We start from the raw sequence: 11,305 nt of genomic DNA, 5'->3' as shown, positions 1-11,305 counted from the left end.
CATTAAAGTGCAATGATTGTTTTTAATGGTGCTAAATCCATTTACGCATTCAAAAATGTAGTTTATAAATTGACAATTACAATGTCACACATAGTTAGATCATCATATTTTAAAGGTATAAAATATAAAATGTTTATACGTGTCTTTTTCTTTCTAGTAGTCCATATATTATACTTTTCAAACATTTTTTATTACATTTTTAAAATTGGTTTTAACAAAAATTAAGCTAGAAGAATTTTTGCAGGTAGAATTAGAATTATTCAAGAAATTAAATCCATTTATAGATTCCACAATTAAATTTAGAAAATTAAAAATTACATTTTTATCAATAAAATCATAAATCATAGCAAAATGTTTAATGGCTAGAAAACATAAAAAAAAAAGAAGTGAAAATGGACATTCTTACTTTAAAAAATAAAATATTAAATTTTTTTCTTAAAAAGGTGTAAAAAATGTGATATTAATAACATAAGTAGAATCAAATGACTTAAAAATATTAATCCAAAATTAAAAAAATATTAATTAAAAACAAAGAATACCATAAAAATTTTAATGCAATCCATGCAACTAAATGAATGATATGAAAAATTTACTCATGGGAACATAGGCTATTCCCACCCCACAAAAATCTCCATACCATTAATATTATATTCTATGCCATATGTATCACAAAGATATCCTACTCTACCAAAATCTTAGTGGGGATGTCCACATAAAAAGCAGAGTGGGGATCTTTCATATTTAAATGGCGTTTAAGATGTGTCTATGTCCACACAGGGTCTAGATGGTTTGCATGACCGAATTAATGATAATAAGATTGAAAATTTTAATAATATTAATAATTAAAATGAAAACGAAATTACATATATACCTTAAAAGTTTGAGCTCAATGATTTCATTAATAATGTAAATATTACTATGTTAATTCTTGTGTGACTTTTTCTTTAAATATTAGTAAAGGCATGGTAAATAACATTATTTTCAAAATCAATATATTAATGAAATATGCAGAAAGCCTCAATTTTCAAATTGGATATCAAAGTTACATTACATATCGAAGTTAAGATCATCTTCGAACAAAGTACAACATTCATAAGGGAAAACTAACATTCATAAACTGAGGAAAACTATCATTCATAAAGTTTCAGGACTCTAAGTCTTAGCCACTAGGAGCAGCAGTTGATCGTGACTTTCTTTCACGTGAAAGTAGCTGCGCAAACCTGCCAAATCAATACAATATTAACGGTGAAACCAATTCACATGAACCATTTTCTGTCATAAAACTTGATTTAGCAATTTTCATTGAAATTGACGTATTCAATAAGAACTAAAATGACCTGATCAATGCATCATGGTTGGTCTTCCAGTCTTGCTCTGGCGTTGGCTCATAGTAGCCCGTCTCGATATTGACACTTGAAACAGGCTTGGCCAAGAGATCGCTACCTATCGTTTTCAAGGCTTTTAGATTCTCCTCCGTCGACAGATCCAAGGAGCTAGTGTGATCTCCCAGCTGCGGTTCCTGATCACAATGAGGCATTGTGTTAGATATCTCGAATATAGATTTGTTCAACTTCACAAAATCTATGGGTGAATTATATATGGAGGGTGCAAGAAAAGTACCTGGATTCTGAGATACATATGCATGTTAATGGTTTTGAACCAGAAGAATTCGTGAATGTCCGACATATCCGAACTTGATTGCAATAAAATATCAATTAAAGGTGATCTACCGTCCTTAGTTAACCATCCAAATAAGCCCCATTTTGCAGCGTCGGTGGCCTTGTAACGAGCTACTTTTTGTCCTGTTCCAAGAGAAAGAACCAGAAGCTTGCTAGACTCGTTCTCGATCAAATTTAAATCAATACTTTGTTTCGACAATGGTGGATTCGAATTGCGAGCGGAAATTTCTTTCAACAAATGGTTTACTGCAAGTAATGTCTGCAAGAATATGTTACAGGCCAACAAATTAATTGCGCAACCCATTAGGCAAAACTGTTACGCAGTGACTTTGAAAACTGAAATACAATTTCTTTCGACACATGGTTTACTGCAAGTAATGTTTGCAAGATTATTTTAGAGGGCAACAAATTAATTTCACGGCCCCTTACCAAAACTGTTACGCTGTGACTTTGAAAACTGAAATTTAAACCATATTGAGATGGCAATGGAAAAATATATCACCGCGACTTACCGGATCGTTAGCTGCAACTCCCCCGTCTATTAGATTGAAGTTTCTGGGATTTCCCCGGGAATCTTGTGTTTTGAAGGAATGAGGAGGAAGATATGTTGGAGCTGCTGAGGTCCCAATAGGCATGATACCATTGAAGAATTTGCCGCAACATAAAACCTATAAAGAAAACAGATGAGTACTCCAGGTGCAGACCGAATTTGAAGGGCGAGGTCATGATATTCTATCGTCTGCAACTTCATTGACAAAACAACACTGAACAGGGAATCAATATGCAAAAGAGCGGGCGTGGTTGCTGAAATATGGATGAGCGCTGAATTTTGGGCGCTTGAATTCAAATTTGAATTCGAATTCAAATGGGCTCGTTATTTGAATAAAATTAATGGCGTGATTACTTGCATTGATTACGCTGAACGGTGGAGCCTCCCGGAGTTGGAGTGACGGAGCTGCCAGAAAATGCATGTACATAGGTCATGGTATCATGCATGGATATGGGTCCAAAACATGCATCCGCCCATCCAAAACTGTCGTTACGGTGCTGCCGCTGTCAGAGGGTGTACCCTCCATAGCATTAACTTTGCTATGGAGGTGGAAATAGGAACTGCCCACATTTCTCATCTCCCGCTCCATATGTACATTTCTGTCTTTACTGCCGTCGAGTCAATAAGTCTCTTTCTCCCGCTCCATGCGCACATTTCTCATCTCCCCCTCTGTATGTACATTTCTGTCTTTACTGCTGTCTTTCGTTGTAGCAGTTCTCCCCGTCTTTACTGCTATCGAGTCAATACGTCTCTTCAAGTCTATCTCTCCCGCTCTATACCCACATTTCTCATCTCCCGCTCCATATGTACATTTCTGTCTTTACTGCCGTCTAGTTAATAAGTCTCTTCAGGTGTCTATCTCCGGCTCCATGCGCACATTTCTCATCTCCCCCTCTGTATGTACATTTCTGTTTTTACTGCTGTCTTTCGTTGTAGCAGTTCTCCCTTTCCTTTTTAAATACGTGCACAGCGAAGATTTACGTGAACATCCACTACCTAAACCAAGTTCAATAAAAGATTTACGTTGCTTTCAGCTGCACCTTTTAGCGTTTCCCTCTCGTGCCGCCTCCACGACCGCCCCTGAGACGACGGCGAGTCAATATGGCCGCCTCTCTATCTCCTGCTCCAAACGCCCATTTCTATCTTTACTGCCGTCTTCGCTGTAACAATATATTCACTCAATGAAATATAATGGAATTTAATTGGTTTTCTAATTCGTACTAACCTTCGATTTATAAAATTAATCAATAAATTCAGGCCATCAACTAAATATTTAATAAAGTTGTTACATTACATTCCAAACCTCGTGGAATTTGCCCGGATAGTAAAAAACAAAATGGTTTGAATCGCCTGGATAGTCAAAAAGGCCCATAAGGTTGGGCAATTTTTCTCTCTCTTACGTGCCATCGCTCTTTTCCTCTACCTACATAACAAAGTTTCTTCCCTACAAAAGTCATTCATTGAATTCGCCCATTTATCTTTTCTATGGTGCCTTTCATTTTTTCAACTAACCCACGGTATCTCTGGAGGCCTCTCCCAGATCACCGCCCAAGCTTTCTATCTCTGCTTCATAATATGAGGCTCCTCTCTTTATATATACGTATATAGCTCGCAACACAGCTCACTGGTGGACGTAGTTTTGAGTTTCGAATAGAGGAAAATGGATCACAAGGGCGTTGTTCCGCTCATGCTCGGGTGCTTCGTCATCATCGTGGCCACTGTGATTCCATGTGCAGCAGCCATTAATTACTCACTCTCGAAGCTAAATTCCCCTACCCCTACTTATGGGGGAGCTCACGTCTCTGGCTATCACGCTACTGGTGAATCTGTTTTGAATGGGCGTACTAGGTTAGAGAATAGTGTAAGATTTTTGAGATATACAGATCGCAGCTTGTAAGAGAAGGAAGGAAGCCAGCAAGAATTGAGAAAAGAATAAAAATTGATTCTACAATATTAGTTTTAGAATAAATACATAAAAGCAACTAAGTTAACCTTAGTAGTTGTACATGCAATAACTAAAGCTAACTAAAGCTAAGTGTGCTTTATCTTATGTTAATGTGTACATGTGCCACATGCAAGCAATAAGTTAACTGGAGCTAATCTAGGTGCATGTACACCAACACAGCTAGTCTAAGTGCATGTACACCAACACCCCCCCTTAAGCATAACTTAGGTGAGTGTGATGCAAAATGAATGAGTCCCGGCAACACGGCCATTTTAGGTACCCATATACAATGCATAAAAAGGAGGAAAGAGGGAAAACCCAGTGGGAAGAAAACCCCCCTTCAAAATATAATGCAAAAGTAGAGAAAAGAAACCACTTCCCGTTCGACAACATTGTATCGTCTGCGCGGCTTCATGAGGCATCCCATGATTTCGCTGGCGATGGACTAACGCCTGTTCGAATAGATGTAAGATTTTCGCCATGATTGCTGTAACTGTCCATTCCCGAACAGATATTGAGAAGACTAGACCTTCCCATGCAACTTCCTTCAGTAGCTGCAGTGATCATGGGATTTACCCCACCCATGCCTAGAAAATCCCTTGTTAATCCATCACTGCCATCTTCTGTTCGCGCGTTGAGATTTCTCATGGTTGCCGAGATTAATGGATGGGTTCCTTGCATAACTGATTGTTGTGGGCTGCGTCGAATGGTTCCGATATTTTCCCCAAATGTGGAGTGGTGAATGGTGTTGAAGTCTCTTTCATATAAGGATCCCATAAACCCTTCAGACAAAGAGCTTATCACCTGTTGAAGGGCCGCATTTTCAGAAAATTTGGTGTTTCCCGCGGTGAATGATTTGCTCTGTGCGGTAACATCCGGATGACCTTTCAATAGAGCGTGAGAGTGAACAAAACTTGATGCCATCCCTGACATTTGATCTTCTCGTTGCTTTTCTTGTGATGATCCTTGCCAGCATAATCCTAACCCAAAAGGGGTTGAATCTGAACCACACCCTCTTAGCAATCATGAACTACTGACCGTTGCACCCATTTGCGTTGCTTTCTGAAGCAAAGCCGTAGTTGACATTTGAGCAGTGCCAATGCTACTGTTGCTATGTTGGGCATACAAGTAAGGCAGGCTGGGAAGGCTGTCAATTTTATTGCCATTGGTGTTTCCTGATGAACTGCTTGTCAACCCAGCGGATCCTCGATCGGTCCAGTCTGTGCCCCTTGGTCCAAAATCCGTAGCGCCAGTCACAGAACTTCGCTCTATATTTCCAGAAGAACTCATAGCTTGGGCCTGACCAGATCCTGTTGCGAAAAGCATGGAATAAAGGTTGTCGCTCCCGGTATTTGACGATGTCAATGGCAACAAGCCAGACAAAGGTTTCTGTCCTTGAGAGTAATCATATTTCGACGGAGGCGGCATAACATAAAGCATGCTTTTCGGCGACTGTGCATCAAGAATAACTTGGCCATTTGATGCTTTCTTGGTCCGGTAAACCCACTTGCATCTCACAAGTTTGCGATTTGAAGGTAACGGAACCAAATCCCAAGTCTGGTTCTCAATGAGAGAGTTATATTCCTCATCCATGGTGGCTTCCCATTCAGGATGCCCATTTGCTTCTGCATAAGTTTGTGGATCAGATCCATGCATCATATAAGCATGCATGGGCATGGATGGCTCCATAGCTAAGAGTGCATGTGGATCTTCCTCAAATAGAGGGATAGAGGCAGGATCATCAAGGATATCACTCATGCTGCGCCATTTTTGTGTTGAAGGTGGTCGAGAATCTTCCGAACTACATGCAGAAGTATGATCTCGATGTTCAACAACTGGTGGTCTAACAGGGGTCACAGGAAAAGACTCATCTTCATCAGAATGCTGGTCTGAAGTTTCATCTGCATACTCATTAATGAGTGGTGATGAAAATTTGGTAACAAGTTCATCTACTGGTGCATGCGAAATATCTACGTCAAACTTTACACTCCTTTCAATAAAGAGCTCTTCAGTGTGGATATCAAGCAATCTGTACCCTTTGACTTCATCAGAATATCCAACAAACATGCATGCTTTGCTTTGAGGCTCCAAAGCCTTTCTCTTCTCTGGAGGAATGCGGGCCCATGCTCGAGATCCAAAAATGCGGAAATGACTAACTTCAGGTTGCATGTCAGTCCAAGCCTCAAAAGGTGTTTTTCCAGTAACAGATTTATGAGGAGATCTATTCTGGATGTATGAGGCACAATTAATAGCTTCGGCCCACAATTTCGACGGAAGAGTTCTTGCATGCAACATGCAATTAGCCATCTCTTTCAAAGATCGATTTTTCCTTTCAGCCACGCCATTTTGCTGTGGAGTGTAAGGAACTGTATGCTGCAACTGTATGCCTGCTTCATCACAAAGATTCTTGATATCTTTGTTGACATATTCCGTCCCATTGTCTGTGCGGAGTATTTTGATGCGTTTTGCAGACTGATTTTCCGCATGCGCTTTGAAAATATTTAGATGTTGAAAAAATTCAGACTTGAGTTTCAAGAAGTAAACCCAAGTGAATCTTGTGTAATCATCTATAAATGACAACACACATCTTGCTTTGCTCATTGAAAGCACCGGAAATGGACCCATGAGATCACTGTGTACAAGTTCCAAAGGTGAAGAGGCTCTCCATGCATGCCCCTTCTTGAATTTTTCTTGTGGATGCTTTCCAAGAGCACATCCATTACAAACACCATCTGAAAATTCAATGGTTGGCAATCCTTTGACCATCCCTTGCTTACTAAGCTGTTGCATATATCTGAAATTCAAGTGCCCAAATCTCTCGTGCCAAATCCTACTTTCTTCATTTGCATGCGTAAGTAGCAAAATAGAATCTGATTGAGGAACAAAATCAGAAAATGTATACAGACGAGATTGATCATTTACCTTGCCAGATGAAATCTTCAAATTGGTTTGCATGTCATAAATGCTCACGGAATCTCGGGTAAATTCCACTTTCCTTCCGCTGCCTGTGTGTGTCATCTGATACACTGGGAGAAGATTCATAGAAAGCCTTGGAATATGCAAGACATTTTCAAAACTTCCATCTTCGAATTGCACTCTTCCTTGTCCAGTTGCTGCAACTGCAGAATTATCCCCCATGAGAATGGGAGGACCTGAGTATGCATGTAGTGAAGAAAAGGATTCCTTTGAAGAAGCCATATGATGTGAAGCTCCTGAATCGATGATCCATTCTTGTGGTGCGGAATGAAGAGCAATCAAAGCATGCCCGTTACCTCTTGGATCTGGTGCTTTTTCTCCAGACTTCTTCTTAGCATTCTCAGGAATGTGGTCTCCAAGATTGTGTTGCTGGAGTGTCTGCGCCATAAGATCTATAGTCTTCTTCATGCATGCAGATTCATGATGAAAACCACAGTGGCAATAATTGCACATTGATTGCCCTTTCGTTCCTTTCCTTTCCTTTGAGCCAGATGATCCATCAGGGGGTTTGGGATGTCCTCCCTTTCATGGATCAGGATCCTTCTTCCCTTTTTCTTTCTGATGGTCTTTGGAATTTGCCTTTCCTTTTGCATGCACAGTAAGTGCATGCGCTTTGGAATTTTTAAGTGTGCCCATTTTGATGAGCTTATCTTGCTCATGCATTAAAGACTGAATAAAAGAATCCAGTGAGGGCATCTTCCAATCTGCACCAGTTGCAGATCTGACTGTGTGGAATGTAGAGACGAATACTGCATACTCTGGACCAAGTTTTGATAAAATGGAAAGAATCAACTGATTTTCTTGCTTGGATTTGTCGATCCTGCATCCTTTCAGCTGAACCAACAAGGCTTTATACCTTGTGAAAAAATCTTGAATGTTCTCAAAGTTTCTCGGATCTAATGAGTTTAACTCATTTTCGAGAATGTGACCTTGCATTTCATCCTGTTTTCCAAACAATCCTTCCAATTTTTTCCATACTTCATTTGGAGTTGAACATGATTCAACATGAAATAGCAGTTCCGGAGAAATAGATAAACATAGGATGCCGAAGGCCTCATCCATGCGATTAAATATCTTGTTTTCTCCATTGCCGATGTTGGTTCAACTTCCGTTTCCATGGTTATTCGAAATAAGCCTCTACTTCTGAGATGAAGTTGAATCTTTGGCTTCCATTCAAAATAATTATATGGAGTGAGAATTGCCGATTGTGGAAACTCCAATTTAGACTGCATTCTTTGTTGTTGCTTCAATCTTCTGAACCTGCAAATAAAATTGCTTGTGCACTGATTACAGATCCCTGTGCTCTGATACCATGTAAGATTTTTGAGATACACAGATCTAGATCTGCAAAACAATAAACAAGCTTGCAAGAGAAGGAAGGAAGCGAGTAAGAATTGAGAAAAGAATAAAAATTGATTCTACAATATTAGTTTTAGAATAAATACATAAAAGCAACTAAGTTAAGCTTAGTTGTACATGCAATAACTAAAGCTAACTAAAGCTAAGTGTGCTTTATCTTATGTTAATGTGTACATGTGCCACATGCAAGCAATAAGTTAACTGGAGCTAATCTAGGTGCATGTACACCAACACAGCTAGTCTAAGCGCATGTACACCAACAAATAGCCACGAATCATCCATGGATCCTCACGAGAGAAATGATGTGGAAGCTCTTCTATCCTTCAAAAGCCTTATCAAATCAGATCCATGTGGACGGCTGTCTAACTGGACGGCTGACATCTCAAAGGGGGTATGTTCTTGGTATGGTATTACGTGTAGGCCACACACCAGAACAGTGGTGGCCATAATCCTTCCGGCTCCCGTAGATGATGATGGATATCCACGTTATGAATTGCAATTAGGAGGTACTATTTCGCCATCTCTTGGCAACCTTCCCTTGTTACAGACGTTGAATCTTTTTAATAATAATTTCACAGGATGAATTCCGCCTGAATTCAGACAGCTTAAATCGCTGGAAATACTTGACCTCAGCCGTTATTTAGCAGGAGGATCGATTCCAAAAGCATTGTGCAATTGCACACGCCTTAAATGCATCGATCTTTCATATAACCGTTTAACAGGGGAAATACCAACAGAGTTTGGTCGTCTTGCCGAATTGGAACAGCTAGATTTGTACTGGAATATTCGTCTGGGTGGAAGTATTCCAAATTCTCTGCGCAACTGCACCTCTCTCCGAAAATTGTCGCTAGGAGGGAACAATTTCAGTGGTCCAATAATCCCTTTCATGTCGGGTTCGATGTTGACCCTATCTCATGTTGACCTCTCAATCAACCATTTCAATGGTCAAGTCCCTTCCTTTTTCGGTTCTATGAAAAGGCTAGCTTATCTTGAACTCTCATGGAACAATTTCAAGGGTATCATCCCTCCAACTCAGGGCAATTGCACTGAGTTAATGCATCTTGGGTTGTGTCGGAATGATTTAAGCGGGAGTGTACCACCGGAATTAGGTTTGTTGCAGAAATTACAATTCCTCGATTTCTCTATTAACAATTTGAGTGGGAGAATACCACCGGCACTGGGATTGTTACAAAAGTTAGAGTCACTTGACCTCTCTGATAACAAATTGAGTGGGAGAATACCACCTACACTGGGATTGTTACAGAAGTTAGAGTCACTTTACCTCTCTGATAACAAATTGGAATACAGTATCCCTGTATCTCTGGGAAATTGTTCTTCCCTTGAGCAATTAAGTTTGGCATATAATCAACTGTCTGGGAGCTTACCATATCAGTTGGCTAATTTGAGCAAGCTTTTGAGCATATCTGTTGATGCAAATATGCTCAGCGACAACATACTTGAAGCTATTACAAATTTGAGCAAGCTTGGTTTTCTTTCCTTGGCTGATAACACTTTCACAGGTACAATTCCCAAAGGCATAGTAAATATGCAATTTTTCAGGGAAATTTATTTGAGTTCGAACAATTTAAGTGGATGCGTCCCACAGAGCATTGGTAAGTTAAAATATCTCAATGTTCTGGACATACATGATAACAATATTTCAGGGGGTATTCCAGATAGTGTCAGCAATTTGGATTCACTCGCGATTTTGGATTTATCCAATAATAGTATTGAAGGACCAATCCCTGAGGCTTTCAGCAATTGTACTTCTCTAATATTTTTCTCTGGTTACTCTAATAATTTCTCTAGGAATTTGTCTAAATGTTTTACCAATTGTACCCACATTCAGGTGCTTGATTTGAGTATGAATAGATTGACAGGGGAACTACCAAGTTACCTGACATTCTTTGAATGTGCTTGATTTGAGTATGAATAGATTGACAGGGGAACTACCAAGTTACCTGACATTCTTTTTTGACTTGAGTGTTTTAAACGTTGGTTATAATAATTTCAGTGGTGATATTCCTAAATGGATTACAAATTTCACAAAGTTGCAATGGTTGGATTTATCCAACAATAAATTCTGTGGAAGGATACCGTTAGATCTTGAGAGACTTCAAGGATTTGTACTCAATATATCTTCTGAAGGGGAAAGCTTAGATGGCTAATATTATCAGCCACTTTCAAAGAGCACAACCTATCAATCTATATCAATTGATCAAATGGAAGGCACTGAACATATTAAACTCTCAGAGCTAATACCTACCAACACTTTCTTTGATTTGTCTAACAATAATCTTGTAGGGGAAATACCTCAAGGATAGGAAGTATGAATATTTTGCAATGGTTGAATTTATCTGGAAACCAATTAGAAGGAGAAATATCCAAATCTCTTAGTAACATATCTACTTTAGAGGTGTTGGACTTGGCAAAAAATAAATTAACAGGGCCAATTCCCCAAGAACTCTCTAAGTTACATTGGTTGCGCAAATTAGATGTTTCATCTAACTACCTTTGTGGGCCAATTCCAACAAGGACACAATTTTCAACATTTGATGCAGCGTCATTTCAAAGGAATAAATTCTTGTGGGGGTGTCCTTTAAGTCGATGTCACAATCAAAAGGCAGAACCTATTGGACAAGATAATGGTACTAGTGACAATAGCCATGTTAAAATGAAATGGCTAAGCCATGTAAATGAAAAGATATCATTGCTAGCATTGGGGATGGGAATAGGGATTGGATTTGGGGTTGTAGTTGTTATATTCATAGTGTGGGATGGGGCTAGGACTTGGAT

The 11,305-nt window shown here is 39.3% G+C and overlaps 2 protein-coding genes across 4 annotated transcripts; one reads left to right on the top strand and one right to left on the bottom strand.

The window, feature by feature from the left end:
• Positions 1–1,059: 1,059 nt before the first annotated feature.
• On the bottom strand, positions 1,060–2,341 carry LOC149194422 (patatin-like protein 5). Of its 2 annotated transcripts, none has more exons than XM_089407598.1 (4): positions 2,192–2,341; positions 1,621–1,938; positions 1,338–1,510; positions 1,060–1,220 (listed from the first exon to the last, which is right to left on the bottom strand). In XM_089407598.1, the coding sequence occupies exons 1-4, from the start codon at positions 2,312–2,314 to the stop codon at positions 1,160–1,162; spliced, it is 675 nt and encodes a 224-aa protein (XP_089263724.1). In that variant the 5' UTR covers positions 2,315–2,341; the 3' UTR covers positions 1,060–1,159. The 2 variants fall into 2 exon arrangements, with proteins under 2 accessions (XP_089263724.1, XP_089263723.1); XM_089407597.1 differs by having other exon boundaries at positions 1,338–1,519; positions 2,192–2,331.
• A 6,436-nt stretch (positions 2,342–8,777) lies between these two features.
• LOC149194421 (putative LRR receptor-like serine/threonine-protein kinase RPK1) lies at positions 8,778–10,640 on the top strand. Of its 2 annotated transcripts, none has more exons than XM_089407595.1 (2): positions 8,778–9,015; positions 9,088–10,640. In XM_089407595.1, exon 2 carries the CDS (start codon positions 9,396–9,398, stop codon positions 10,428–10,430), a length of 1,035 nt encoding a protein of 344 aa, XP_089263721.1. In that variant the 5' UTR covers positions 8,778–9,015; positions 9,088–9,395; the 3' UTR covers positions 10,431–10,640. Both variants share the same exon structure in this region, with proteins under 2 accessions (XP_089263721.1, XP_089263722.1).
• Positions 10,641–11,305: the final 665 nt, after the last annotated feature.

This window comes from Pinus tabuliformis, chromosome 2_2 (assembly GCF_031772625.1).
Source record: "Pinus tabuliformis cultivar Carrire ecotype Pingquan chromosome 2_2, CPIR1, whole genome shotgun sequence".
Classification (NCBI taxonomy): Eukaryota; Viridiplantae; Streptophyta; class Pinopsida; order Pinales; family Pinaceae; genus Pinus; species Pinus tabuliformis.
The sequence above is the reverse complement of the archived record's forward strand: the minus strand, read 5'-3'. Positions and strand labels throughout refer to the sequence as shown.

What these genes read in the sequence shown, in the direction of transcription:
- LOC149194422 (XM_089407597.1), bottom strand. Translation starts at nt 2,314, where the DNA reads ATGCCTATTGGGACCTCAGCAGCTCCAACATATCTTCCTCCTCATTCC. An exon ending in ATATGTATCTCAGAATCCAG is followed by an intron (nt 1,520 to 1,620) that starts GTACTTTTCTTG and finishes CATTGTGATCAG; the next exon opens with GAACCGCAGCTGGGAGATCA. An exon ending in AACCATGATGCATTGATCAG is followed by an intron (nt 1,221 to 1,337) that starts GTCATTTTAGTT and finishes TTGATTTGGCAG; the next exon opens with GTTTGCGCAGCTACTTTCAC.
- LOC149194421 (XM_089407595.1), top strand. Translation starts at nt 9,396, where the DNA reads ATGTCGGGTTCGATGTTGACCCTATCTCATGTTGACCTCTCAATCAAC.